The 15201-nt window shown below is 41.6% G+C and overlaps 1 protein-coding gene across 3 annotated transcripts in view; it reads right to left on the bottom strand.

The window, feature by feature from the left end:
* Positions 1-7578: 7578 nt before the first annotated feature.
* The window catches only part of amn (amnion associated transmembrane protein), a 63467-nt gene continuing 55844 nt past the window's right edge, over positions 7579-15201 (bottom strand). For all 3 annotated transcript variants that reach the window (XM_063047625.1, XM_063047637.1, XM_063047630.1), the window contains one exon: positions 7579-9836. In XM_063047625.1, the coding sequence (XP_062903695.1) occupies positions 9720-9836 (117 nt within the window). In that variant the 3' untranslated portion in view covers positions 7579-9719. The remainder of the gene's footprint in view (positions 9837-15201) is intronic.

The raw sequence follows: 15201 nt of genomic DNA, 5'->3' as shown, positions 1-15201 counted from the left end.
AAGTGTGGAGTGGTTCATTTTGGAAGGTCAAATTTAAAGGCAGAATATAATATAAATGATAGACTCTTGGCAGTGTAGAGGATCAGAGACATCTTGGGGTCCGTGTCCCTAGGACACTCAAAGCTGCTGCACAGGTTGACAGTTTTGTTAAGGAGGCATATGGTGTATCAGTATTCATCAACCATGGGATTGAGTTCAAGAGCCATGAGGTAATGTTACAGTTATACAAGATCTTAATTAGACCCCACTTGGAGTACTATGTCCAGTTCTGGTCACCTTGCTACAGGAAGGATGTGGATACTATAGAGAGAGTGCAGAGGAGAGTTACAAGGATGTTGCCTGGATTGGAGGACGTACCTTATGAGAATAGTTTGAGTGAACTTGGCCTTTTCTCCTTGGAGCAATGGAGGATAAGAGGTGACCTGATAGAGTTGTATGACTAGAGGCATTGATCGTGTGGATAGCCAGCGGTTGTTTCCCAGGGCTGAAATGGCTAACACAAAGGGGCACAGTTTTAAGGTGATTAGAAGTAGGAAGAAGGTACGGGGGGGCGGGGTGTCAGAGGTAAGTTTTTCACATAGAGAGTGGTGGGTGCCGCATTGCCAGCAATGGTAGTGGAGGTGGATACCACTGGGTCTTTTAAGGTGCTCTTAAATAGGTTCATGGAGCCCTAGAAAAATAGAGGGCTATGCGGTAGGGAAATTCTAGGTAGTTTCTGGAAGGATCTTGACCTGAAACGTCGACTGTTTACTCCTTTCCATAAATGCTACCTGGCTTGCTAAATTCCTCCAGAATTTTGTGAGTGTTGCTTGGATTTCCAGCATTGCAAATTTTCTCTTGTTTGTGATTGGACATCCTTCTTATAATGAGGTTACCAGAACTGAACACAATATTCCGAGTGTGATCTAACCAGAATTTTACCTTGCAGCTCTCAAGCTCAACTAATGAAGGCCATCGCACCATACACTTTCTTAACAACCCTATCAACTTTCACAACTTTATAAGATCAATGGACATGACCCTAAGATCCCCCTGTTCCTTCATACTGCTTAGAATCATGCCTTTAACTCCGTATTCTGGTGTTAAATTCGACCCTCCAAAATGAATCACTTCACAATTTTTCCAGGTTGAACTCTATCTGCCACTTAACAGCACAGCTCTGCATCCTGTCAATGTTCTGTTGTAACTCATTACAAACTTCTACACTATCCACAACACCATCACCAACCTTTATGCCATCTGCAAACTTACTAACCCACCCTTCCACTTCCTCATCCAAGTATTTATAAAAATCTCAAACATGAAGGGTTCCAGAGTAGATGTCTGGTGGAACATCACTGATCCAGGCAGAACCTGTTCTATCTACCAGCACCCTCTGCCGTCTGTGGGCAAGCCAATTCTAAATCCACACAGCCAAGTTTCCCTGGATCTTCTACCTCCTAACTTTCTGAATGAGCCTACCATGGGGAACCATAACAAACACCTCACTAAAACTAATATACACCACATCCCACTGCTCTACTTTCATTAATGTGTTTTGTCAGATCCTCAAAGAATTCAGTCAGACTTGTGAGGCATGACCTGATTAAGATGACTATTCTTAATCAGATTATGCTTCTCCAAATGCACATAAGTTCTGACTCTAAGAATCTGCTCCAATAATTTACACACCACTGAAGTAGAACTCACTAGTCTATAATTCCTACTCCTTTCTTGAACAAAGGAATAACATTCACCCTGTTTATTTATCTCATACTACTTTTAATGCCAATGAGGACATAAAGATCATCACCTAAGATGCAGCAATCTCGTCCCTTGCTTCCCAAAGTAACCATGGGTATATCCAATCTGGCTCTTGGGATTTATCTAACCTAACATTTTTCAAAAGTTCCAGCACATCTGTTTTCTTAACATTGACATGTTCTAGCATATCAGCCCATTTTACTCAGTTCCCACAATCATCAAGGTCCCTCTCACTAAAGCAAAGTACTCATTAAGAACCTCCCCTACCTCCTCCAACACCAGGCACATTTCCTGTTCTATCCCTAATTGGTCCTACCCTCACTCTAGTCATCCTCCGGCTCTTCATATATGCATAGAGCACCTTGGGGCTTTCCTTAATCGTACTCTCCAATACCATCTCATGCCCACGTCTAACTCTCCTAAATTCATTCTTAATCTCTTTCCTCGCTACCTTGCAACTTTCTAGAGCCCTGTGTGATCCTAAACAATGACGAGACAGCCTACTGAAAAGTCAACGCCCTGACACAGTGGTGTCAAGAAACAACCTGTTCCTCAATATTGAAAAAATGTAGGAGTTGATCGTAGATTACAGGAGGAATGGAGACAGGTTAGCCCCTATTGACATCAATGGGACTGTAGTTGAGAGGGTGAGTAGTTTCAAGTTCCTCGGTCTACACATCGCCGAGGATCTCACCTGGACTGTACATACCGGCTGTGTGGTGAAAAAAGCACAGCAGCACCTCTTTCACCTCAGATGGTTGAAATATTTTGGCACGAGTCCCCAAATTGTCAGGACTCTCTACATGGGCACTATTGAGAGTATTCTGACTAGTTGTGTCATGGCCTGGTATGGGAACTGTACTACCCTCAATCACAGGGCATTGCAGAGGGTGGTACAGACAGCCCAGCGAATCTGTGGATGTGAACTTTCCTCTGTTCAGGACATTTACAGCGGCAGGTGCATAAAGAGGATCACTGGGGGCTCCAGCCATCCTAGACACAAACTGTCTCAGCTGCTTCCGTCTGGTAAACGGTACCACAGCATTAAGGCCAGAACCAACAGAGCACGGGACAACTTCTTTCACCAGGCCATCAGATTTATCAATACACATTGACCTGATTGCATTTCTGAGTGTACATACATGCAAACAAAACAATTATGTTTAGAATCTTAGTGTTTGGGCAATATCCTTCCACATTTCCCTTCCTTGTTGCTTGTACATAGCAATGGAGACACAACATAAAGATTTTTACTCCCTCATGTTGAGAATTGGATGTAAGAAATAAAATTCTAATTCTAATTTTTAAGTAAGCTTCTTTCTTCCTTTTGTCGACCATTGCTCCTCCACGCTACCATCCTTTTCCTGTCTCAATGGAATAATCCTCTCCAGGACACCATGCAAATGCTAGGTAAACAACCTCTGCATTTCTATTGTGCATCTCCCCAGTACATCCATTCCCAATTTATGCTCTGATGTTCCTTCCTAATAGTATCATAACTCCTCCTTCTCTAATTAAATGCTTTCCCATTCTTCCTGATCCTATTCCTTTCTGAGGCTATACTAAAGGTCAAAGAGTTGTGCTTACTGTCTCTGAAATTCTCACCCACAGAGATCTGTAACGTGATTTGATCTATCTGTAACTAGCACCAGATCAAGGGTGGCCTCTTCTCTAGTTGGGCCTGCTACATGTTGTGTTAGGAATCCTTCCTGCACACACACAACAAATTATTTCCATCTAAAACTTTTGCGTTAAGGTGGTGCCAATCAATATTAGGGAAGCTGAATTCACCCATAAGCATCTTTCCAAAATCTACTTTCCAGTCACCATGATAACAATCTGTTATTTTTGCACCTTTACAAAATCTGCCTTCCAGTCTGTTCCTTGGCGTCTCTATTTGGAGGGAGGGAGTGTTCTATACAATACTCCCTTCCTGTTTCTGATTTCAACACACCATCAGTAGACAATCCCTCCTCAATGTCCTCCCTTTCTGCAGCTGTGATATTAACCTGATCAGCAATGCCACTCCCAATACACTTCAGTGACTTACAAAAGCTGCAGACGACCCTGATTGTTTATATTGCACTACATACAGGGAGGCTTTTTATTTAAAACTGAACAAGACTGCACTCTGCCCAGACATGTAATACAAGCCTGCAATTAAATGTTTCATAGGACTGAGACACAAAGACACATTGCCTTTTCAATGTATTCATTCATTATTTGACAGATTTTCAGTTGTTTAGTGCATACAAAATCTAAAGTCAACAGCTCAAGCAGTTTGTTTTTTCCCACTGCATATTCTGGGTCCATGTGCCACCAATTTATACCATCCCATACAGCAAGATTAAGGGGATTTGTTAATTTTACTGATAGTTATTTGCATAAAATAGTTCTTTGAAACAGTAACACACATAAAATCTGGAGGAACTCAGCAAGAGAGGCAGCATCTATGGAGCAAATAAGCAATCAATGATTCAGCCTGAGACCCTTCTTATTTTACTTCTATACTACATTGTTGCTCATAGCTAGTAGTTATTATTTTTCCTCATTTGGATATAGAATTCTCCATTTTTTCTGCTTCTCCGCACTTCCTCCACCCAGGATAGTCCAAGAAATAACAGTTAAGATTCACAAAATCTCGTCATTCAATACCTAACTGAATGCCTCTTCAATTAAAAACATTCTCTGACAAAGGCTAGCCATAACCTGTTACCAGCCTTCCAGCATTTTAAATTATGACTGCTCCTGTTTATTTCTAGTTGGTTGATTTCCAGAGCTGCATTGGATCCAAATGCCACGACAGCTGAAATATAAACGCAAATCCACTTGCAATCTCCATCATCTGGAGCCTAAGTCAGCAGCAGCAGGAAGTCACGGTCACTTTCTCTATGAGAGCTGTCACCATGGCTGAGAACTTCCTCACCATTCTGGGTGGTGGTACAGTAGCATGAAGCCTGCAATGAGGAGTTTGCTGCTGCTCTCCACTAAGAGTAAAGTCTGGGTGGGCATGCAGATTTACAAGGTGCAGACGGGGGTGCAAATCAATTCTTGCCTTTCAGGCATTGTTCTTTTGCCCAATCATTGGCAACTGCATCTCCAGCCATAACATTGAAATTAAGTTTTACATTATCAGACTTCAGCCAACCATCAAGCGCCCATTACACCAACCCTATATTCAATTAATTTTCATCTGAGACTTTTCCGCATCCTGGCTTCCTTTCTCTCCTCTGCATTTAATACTGTGTAAATATTAACATAAAGGTGAGTTGTACTCACTGCTGTATTCACTGGATTAAGGATTTCTCTTTAGGACTTTTGCAACATTCTTGGACAACTAAAACAAGCAGGAAGCAACATTTTTCAGCTTTATAATAGTAATTGCATTTTAAGTTAATTATTTGTGGAACAAAAACTGATATATGTTTATAAGAGTTATTGTAAATTAGCAATAAGAGACTTATTAATTTCTTTAACATTTATGAACCCAATCTTTGTGAGGGGGTTATATTAACTTTAGTGCAAAAGTAAACATATAAATTTAAAATCATCGTTGCTGCTATCAGGAAGAGATACAGGAGCCTCAGGACCCATGCCACCAAATTCAGGAACAGTTATTACCCCTCAGCCATCAGGCTCTTGAACCAAAGAGGAGAACGTCATTCAACTGCACTTAACCCATCACTGAAATATTCCCACGATTTATGAACTCATGTTCAAGGATTCTTCATCTCATGTTCTCGATGTTTATTGCTTATATGTTTGTTGTTATTACTTCTTTCTTTGTGTATTTGCAGTCTGTTACCTTTTGCACACTGCTTGAACACCCAGCTGCTGCAGTCTTTCATCGATTCTATTATGGTTATTGGATTTATTGAGTATGCCTGCAAGAAAATGAATCTCACGGCTGTATATGGTGACGTATATGTACTTTAATAATAAATTTACTTTGAACTTAATTAAACTGAATGGATATCTCCACCTTGCTAGAAACTTTTCTGGACTATTTCCTTGCAATGAATTTTATTTGAATGAATTAATAGAGGAAATATGTGAAAAATTGAAATGTTCAATCAACTACAATTCTGCACAGTTGTTGCAAAACAGTTCCAAATTTCATAACCTGAAAAACAGCCAGATGGTCTTTACAGATGGGGTAAGGGGAGAAATTATTATGTTTTAAATCAGATCTGTTATTTAACTTCTGGCACTAGTCCATCCCAAACTACAGACAGTTGGTGTCACCGTGGGTGATGTCTACATCTATCTTTACCCCTCAGTTTCCCAGTCTCAACTTCCTTCAGATAAGAGCAGAAAGGATGGTGTGATCTAATGTCCTGACTCTGTAATTAGCTGGAATTAACATCTGTTTCTCCCTCAGAAACAATATCCTATATAACATTTTTTTTATATTAGCTATTTAGCTGACTAACAGATTTTAAGTATCTAAGCCCCGCTTCACTTGAAATTACTGTGGTGAAATAATAGATTTTCATTACCTCAATATTTAAATCATTAAGATTTTTGGGGGGAGAAAAGCAAAATAAATGCGCGCTGTTCTTTCACATCTGATTTGTATCTGACATCAAACAAAGGTAATGCAATAGTTTTGCAAGCATTGACTTGCTGAAAAATACCCCTCGCTCAACAAGACAGCAACTGAGAATCAGCAAGGGGTTGCAGTTCCTGTAAAGGCACGAGTGAAAGAAAGAAGTCCTCTCTGAACCTCGCGACATCCAAAGTCCACAGTTCATTGTCCTCTCCAGGACCCGTCGATACTTACCATTTTGCAGACAACTCGCTGATGCAAGTTATTGTTTCCACACATTATTACCAGTGAAACTCGTGAATTTAAGTCAAAATTGTAATATAGGAATTATAGCCATTCGCTTTGAAACTCCAATCGGCACTGTTTTATTAATTTTAATAAGGAATGAATATTGACCGGAATACTGCACAGAACTCCACCACCACCCCCGCGTCTCTGAATAATTACTTGAGAGTTTCCATCCCTAGGTTCCGGACTTTCGGTTGATATGAACTGCATTGTACAAAGTTTGCTGCCACACCTTGGGTGGCAACAACATGCAGTAAGTACAGTACACTGCGGCAGTATGACTGTGCTAAACAAGCCCTCTGCATTTCAAAATGTATTTACGAAAGTAGTGCAGTGGCTCCACCTACTGACGGTTCTGCATCGATCCTCGCATTTACAGCTGATTTACAGATTGGCAGAAAGCCTACCTGCTGTTAGAACATTTCCTTCAATAGTGCGATCGGGAATGTTCTAATAAATAGAGGTGCTGAGCAAAGCAGTGCAGTAGATTTTATCGAAGGTTGTCTTACTTAACCTGAACTGTTCACTTTACATTCTATATATTTTGCTTCCTAGGTTATGTGGCCGAAGAAAAAGATTTCATAGAAATAAAATATCCTAAAATTTCCTACCAAAAGAATTATGCAGTACAAGTTAATCAGTCACATCAACCTCGCCTTGAGAGTCATCTTGCCATTATTCGTGGATTGATCGAGGCTGCCCTGCCGCTTCGCCCTCTGCTGGTGAAACTAAGATTAGCCTTTTCAACCAACAATTTAAGTTTTTGCTTCAAAAGTAAACAGTTGGCATTTACCAAAAGACTTCGGATGATGCTAGCTCATGGCTTATTCAACTCTCCTTTTCCTACTGTCTGGTAAGAGATGGAGAGAATTTTGTTGACAGACCACAATTAAACTTTTCAAATACACAGAAATATAATCTAAGTTTTTTTTCTAGTTTATCCGTTTTTTCTTTCAACAATGTTTGAAAACTGAAAAGTCAGACATCATTAAGAAATAATTTTATTTTACTGAATGGCTACAATATTAGTTCAAAATAAAATGTGTTTGCTATACAGGAAGACAGAATTAAAATGGTTGATTTGTCCACCTACAAATACATCTGTATTTGTAGATTACTGCCTGAATATCGTTTAATTATGATTGATCCATCTGTCTTGATGAAGGTTTGGTCAAAGTTTATGCGAATTAATCACAAATGCTCAAGGCAATGATAATTTGGCTGTTCACAGTTCAAGATAAAATACACCCTTGTCAGCCTGAACCGGGACATGATAATTACATTATTAAAATTCTTCCTCCTGGCCTTCTGCACAGAAGGGAGCAGCCCTGTATCAGCTCACAATTTAATCACCAAGAGTAATAACCTCAGAGTTTTCGTTCTCTGCTTATATCAGGTCCAAACCAGGAGAATTCACCTTAACAATTGTATGATAATGAGGAGTAACTCAGTCTCTCCCAAAGTATTACTGCCATTCTTCTCTCTCACGCATACACCACGCTTCAATCCAAAATTCTAAATCGGTAATATTCATCGAGAGTAAGACTGGCATAGAACATTTAGTGTCAAACAAAACAAAAGCATCAATACACTGTGAATTCACAAGTTTGACTGGATAAGATTGAGTCACATAAAACTCAGTTCATCTGTTCAGCTAGCCCAAAATGTGCAGATTGAAGGGAGAGGAACACACTTCATCACATATTAAAACTTCACCTGAGCAAATATCCCTTTAAGTACCTTGGCAATTTCCAGCTGTGTTCACTACCACACAAGAGACGCAAGAAGTTGCAGAACCTGGGCCTCCGTACCTCCCTCTGCAATTGGATCTTCAACGTCCCAACCGGAAGACCACGTCTGTGCAGATTGGTGATAACATATCCTCCTCGCTGACGATCAGCACTGGCGCACCTCAGAGGTGTGTGCTTAGCCCACTGCTCTACTCTCTGTATACACACATGACTGTGTGGCTAGGTATAGCTCAAACACCATCTATAAATTTTTTGCTGACGATACAACCATTGTTGGTAGAATCTCAGGTGGTGACAAGAGGGCGTACAGGAGTGAGATATGCCAGCTAGTGGAGTGGTGCTGCAGCAACAACCTGGCACTCAACGTCAGTAAGACAAAAGAGTCGATTGTGGACTTCAGGAAGGGCAAGGCGAAGGAACACATACCAATCCTCATAGAGGGATCAGAAGTGGAGAGAGTGAGCAGCTTCAAGTTCCTAGGTGTCAAGACCTCTAAGGATCTAACCTGGTCCCAACATATCAATGTAGTTATAAAGAAGGCAAGACAGCGGCTATACTTTATTAGGAGTTTGAAGAGATTTGGCATGTCAACAAATACACTCAAAAGCTTCTGTAGATGTACTGTGGAGAGCATTCTGACAGGCTGCATCACTGTCTGGTATGGAGGGGCTACTGCATAGGACTGAAAGAAGCTGCAGAAGATTGTAAATCTCTAGCCTACAAACTACCCAGGACATCTTTAGGGAGTGGTGTCTCAGAAAGACAACGTCCATTATTAAGGATCTCCAGCACCCAGGGCATGCCCTTTTCTCACTGTTACCATCATGTAGAAGGTACAGAAGCCTGAAGGCACACACTCAGCGATTCACAAACAGCTTCTTCCCCTCTGCCATCCGATTCCTAAATGGACATTGAAGCTTTGAACACTACCTCACTTTTTAAAAAATATACAGTATTTCTCTTTTAGCATGTTTTTTAAAAATCTGTTCAATATATGTAATTGATTTACTTTATTATTATTGTTTTATTTTATCTTTTTTTTCTCTGCTGGATTATGTATTGCATTGAGCAGCTGCTGCTAAGTTAACAAATTTCACATCACATGTTGGTGATAATAAACCTGATTCTGATTCTGAGAAAACCCGTAGATGCTGGAAATCTGGAACAATACACATGATGGTAATTTGCCTGTTCACAGTACTTTCAGCATTTTGTATGTGTAATTAACACGTGAGAAAGCTTTAATTCAGATAGGTCTGAGAATGAAGTTAACAGTGACTACCATTTTACCACACTTTTGGTTTACAGGAATACACTGACCTGCAAATGACCACCAAGTTAAATTCTTTTTAATACATTAAAAATTAATTCATGCATGGGACAACATGTCAACAGTCTTGCTCTCCAAAATCACGTCCATCAGATGGTGGAGTAATAACACTGATGCCTGCTTGACGTGGGACAATGTCTATTGCATGATCTCCAGGGTAATGACCGCATGATTCCTACAAAAGAAAGATTTATCTGGATCAAAATATATAAAAGGCTAACAGGACATCTGATTGAATTTGGATGTGGTGCCTGAATTAGTGCTGGAACATGGATATCAGATGATCAGAGATGGCACATCTGATCTTGTTTCCTGCTTCAGTTCTGGGTTTACATTCCACTCCCCTTCTTTCAGTCAGATAATGCTCCACATGCACTATTCTGTGTTACCAAGATGAAAATCCGACATCATACAAGTATTCCAACATTTAAAATTCATTTCATTACATGGAGATGACAGAAATTGGACACTGAAGTGAAAGCCAGCTTTACTTTGGAATTATAAACAAAAATGAAATAAGATTTTGACCAGCGACCAATCCAGACATTGAAAGTTTTGCGAGGAGGGGGATTTCACTCAGGTCCACTGTCCAATTAGAAATGAGAGCAGTGGGTTGCTCTGACCATTGACCAATCCACATTTGGGATTGATTAGCAAGAGCAAATTAAAGGAAGGCAGCGGCCATCATCTGAGTGGACAGAGTCAGGGTGGTGATCTTGAGGCTTCGGCTCTTCGAGGCTTCAGTGAAGAGAGGCTTCAGTCAGAGAAAGCAAAGAAAAGAAAAGCTGAAGATTAAGTTTTTTTTCTCCTTCCCTTCTTTATATCTGCTCAACCAGGACAGTAGAGATTCTCCTCCTACAGGATGTGGAAGGCAGGGAGACCTCCGGTGTCCCTGATGACTACAATTGCGAGAAGTGCATCCAGCTGCAGCCTCTAACAATCCGCGTTAAGAATTTGGAGCTGGAACCTATGAACCCTGGATCATTCGGGAGGCTGAAGGGGAGATAGGTATGACATACGGAGAGGTAGTTACACCCAAGGTTCAGGACAGAGGAAACAGGTGACAGTCAGGAAGGGGAAAAGGGTTGAGGAACTAGTGTACAGTACCCCTGTGACCATCACCCTCAACAACAGGTATACCACTTTGGATGCTGTTGGGGAGGGAGGGGAATTGACCTAACAGAGGAAAGTCACAGTGGCCAAGTCCTTGGTACTGAGTCTGGTTCTGTGACTCAGAAGGGGAGGAGAGAGAAGAGGCACACGGTGATGATACGGGATTCATTAGTTAGGGGAACAGAAAGGAGGTTCTGTGGACCAGAACAAGATTCCCAAGTAGTACGTGGCCTCCTGGGTGCCAGGACAGGCTGGATCGAGTCTTCAGCTTTCTTCAGTGGGAGAGTGAACAACTGGAAGTCATGGTCCAATGACATGGGTAGGACAAGTGACGGGGTTCTGCATAGGAAGTTCAGGGTGTTAAGTGCTAAATTAAAGGTCAGGACCACCAGGATTGTGATGTCAGGATTGCCACCCATGTCACGTACTATTGAGGCCAGAACTAGGAAGATTATACAGTTTAATACGTGGCTAAAGGGTTGGTGCAGGCGGGAGGACAAAAGATTTTTGGATCACTGGGCTCTCCTTCAGAGAAGGCCGGACCTGTACAGAAGGGATGGTTTGCACCTGAACAGGAGAGGGACTAATATCCTAGCAGGAAGGCTTGTTAATGCTGCATAGTGGGGTTTAAACTAGAGTTCCAGGGCATGGGAACCAGAGTGCCAGAACAGCTAGTGGAGAGGCTGTGGAGAGAGATGTTGGAACGACCTCAGACAAAGTTAGGAATCGAAAGGTTGAGCATGGTGTGTCTACTATCCTGAGCTGCGTATATTTCAATGCAAGAAGTATTAGAGGAAAGCCAGATGACATTGCTGAAGAAAGGGTAGCTGGTTTACAAACAATGGCAATATGTAGTAAGGAGAGGCTGATGATAGGGCAAAATTGCAGTCAACAGGATAAGTTGCAATGTAAAAGGCAGACAAAATTGAAGATGGTGAGTACAAGATTAAAGGTGCTATATTTGAATCCACACAGTATACGGAATAAGGGAGATGAACTTGTAGCACAGTTGCAAATTGGCATGTTGTAGGCATCACTGAATTATGGCTGAAAGAAGATTATAGTTGGGAGCTTAATGTCCAAGGATACATATTGAAAGAAGGCAAGAAGGCAGAGCGGTGACGTTGGTCTGTTGGTAAAAATGAAATCAAATCATTAGAAAGAGGTGAAATAGGTGTTGAATCATTGTGCATAGAGGTAAGGAACTGCAAGGGTAAGAAGACCCTGATGGGAATTGTATACAGACCCCCAAACACTAGTAAGGATGTGGCCTACAAATTACCAGGAGATAGAAAATGCATGTCCAAAGAGCAATATTACAATAGTCATGGGGGATTTCAATATACAGGTAGATTGGGAAAATCAGATTGATGCAGGATTCCAGGTGGGGTCTTTCTCAAGTGCCTACGAGATGGCCTTTAACAGCAGTTCATGGTTGAGTCCACTATAGAATCAGCTATTCTGAATTGGGCGCTGTTCACTAGAATTGATTAGGGAGCTTAAGGTAAAAGAACCTTTAGGGGAAAGGGATCTTAATATGATTGAATTCACCCTGAAATCTGAGAAGGAAAAGCTAACATCAGATGTATCAGTTTTACAGTGGAGTAAAGGGAATTACAAAGGCGTGAAAGAGGAGTTGGCCAGAACTGACTGGAAAAGAACACCGGCAGGGATGACGGCAGAGCAGGAATGGCTGGAATTTCTGGAAGCAATTCAGAAGGCCAAAAGAAGTAGTATTCTAAAGGCAAGATAGCATAACTGTGGTGAACAAGAAGTTAAAGCAACATAAAAGCCACAGAGAGGGCATGTTATGGAGCAAAAATTACTGGGAGGTTAGAGGATTGGAAAGCTTTTAAAAAGCAACTAAAGCAAATAAAAAGTCATTAAGGTAAAGATGGAATACAAGAGTAATTTAGCCAATAATATTAAAGAGCATACCAAAAGTTTCTTCAGATACATTAAGTGGAAAAGAGAGGAGGGTGAGGATATTGGACTGCTGGAAAATGATGCAGGAGGAGTGGTAGTAGTGGAGGGGGCAAGGTAATGGCAGATGAACTGAATAAGCATTTTGCATCAGTCTTCACTGTGGTAGACACCAGCAGTAGGGTGAAAGTTTCAGGTGTCAGGGGTCATAAAGTGTGCGAAGGTTACCATTAGTAGAGAGAAGGTTCTTGGGATACTTAAAGGTCTGAAGATAGACAAGTCTCCTGGACCAGATGGTGTACACCCCAGGGTTCTGAAAGAGGTGGCTGAAGACATGGTAGAGGCATTAGTAATGATCTTTCAGGAATCACTAGATTCTGGAATGGTTCCGGGAGACTGGAAAATTGCAGATGTAGCTCCACTCTTCAAGAAGGGAGAGAGGCAAAAGAAAGGAAACTTAAAGCCAGTTAGTCTGACCTCAGTGATTGGGAAGATGTTGGGTCAATTGTTAAGGATATGGTTTTGGGGTACTTGGAGGCAAATTATAAAATAGGCCAAAGTCAACATAGGTTCCACAAGGTAAAATCTTGCCTGACAAATCTGTTGGAAGTCTTTGAAGAAGTAACAAGCAGGATAGACAAAGGAGAATCGGTTGATGTTGTGTGCTTAGATTTTCAGAAGGCCTTAAACAAGGTGCCACGCATGAGGCTGCTTAACAAACTATGAGCCCACAGTATTGCAGGAAAGATCCTAGCATGGATAAAGCAGTGGCTGACTGGCAGGAGACAAAGAGTGGGAATAAAGGGAGCCTTTTCTAGTTCGCTGCTGGTGACTAGTGGTGTTCCACAGAGGACTGCGTTGGGACCAATTCTTTTTATGTTATATGTCAATGATTTGGATGATGGAATTGATAGCTTTGTTGCAAAGTTTGCAGATGATATGAAGATAGGTGGAGGGCAGGTGGTTTTGAGGAAATAGAGAAGCTACAGAAGGACTTAGACAGATTAGAAGAATGGGCATAGAAATAGCAGATGGAATACAGTGTTGGGAACTGTGTGGTCATGTATTTCGGTAGAAGAAATGAAAAGGTTGACTATTTTCTAAATGGAGGGAAAATACAAAAAACTGAGATGCAAAGGGACTTGGGAGTCCTTGTTCAGGGTTCCCTAAAGGTTAATTTGCACCTTGAGTTGGTGGAAAAGAAGGCAAATGTGATGCTAACATTCATTTCAAGAGGACTAGAATATAAAAGCAAGGATGTAATGTTGAGACTTTATAAAGCACTGGTGAGGCCTCACTTGGAGTATTGTAAGCAGATCCGGAGGCTTACAATCATATAGTGAGTGGCCATCACGGTTGCTTTTCTTGTGATCACAAGTCCCCCTTGGACATTGTTAATCTGGTATGCTGCAGGCTCAATTTGCTGGTTTATTGGATGAGAACAGGGATGGATGGTGGGAAGCTGCCTAGCCTCGGTCATAGCAAGGGCTAGCCCTGAAGCCACAGCGTCACCCGTTTGCAGCCACTGGAGTGAGGAGATGAAGCCGTTGCACTTCACCAGGCGTGGTGTGGTACGGCGTCCGGATGGAGTTGATGCTGCCCTCCCAGGATTTCGCCCGGCACAAGTCAAGCTCTGTTGTGGTCGACCGCAGACCTTTTGGTGGCACTCAACGGACTCGGGCATGGTCAACTAGAGATTTCAATTGGACTGAGGGATCCTGACGGTATACATATACATTTGTCTGATTGTGTCTTTACTGACATTCCATATGTGCCTGTATATGCAAGGACTGGGCTGGGCCTCTAGGATGTGGTACACCTAGCGGGCGTCAGACCCAGTTGAGAGATGATCTCAGTGGGCTGGGAGATCTGGATTATATACATGCATATTCTGCGTCATTGTATTTTTCCTATATGTGCTTGTATATTCTACGTGGGACTAGGCCTCAAAACCACTGTGTTGCCTAGTGGGCATCAGGGTGGGCCAACAGATGATATTGGTGGGCTGGGGGGTATGAACTATTTTCACGCATTGTCGTAATTTACTGATATTCTATACAGGTTTGTTGACTTGTACATGTAAGGACTGAGCATCAAGCCGTGATGTCGCGGGGAGGGGGGGGCATCAGGGCTCTTCTGTTCCATAATGTGTTCTTGGGTGTGACTTTTTGTGATGCATTTTAGCACCTTGACCCCATATTAATGCTATGTTTGGCTGTACTCATGAGTATTCATGCATGGTTGAATGACAAATAAATTTGAATTGAATTGAACGTGGCTTTTATGTTGTTTTTGACCTCCCTTGTCATTCATAGTTGGGTCACTTTAGAATACTACCACTTCTTAGCGACTATCTGGACCTTGCCTTCTAAACTTCTTCAAGAGACTCCAGCCATTGTTGTTCTGCCATCATCCCTTCTAGTGTTCTCTTCCAATCAATTTTGGCCAGCTCATCTCTCATGCCTCTGTAATTCCCTTTACTCCATTGTAATACTGATACATAC

Source organism: Mobula hypostoma, chromosome 1, assembly GCF_963921235.1.
Source record: "Mobula hypostoma chromosome 1, sMobHyp1.1, whole genome shotgun sequence".
Lineage (NCBI taxonomy): Eukaryota > Metazoa > Chordata > Chondrichthyes > Myliobatiformes > Myliobatidae > Mobula > Mobula hypostoma.
The sequence above is the reverse complement of the archived record's forward strand: the minus strand, read 5'-3'. Positions and strand labels throughout refer to the sequence as shown.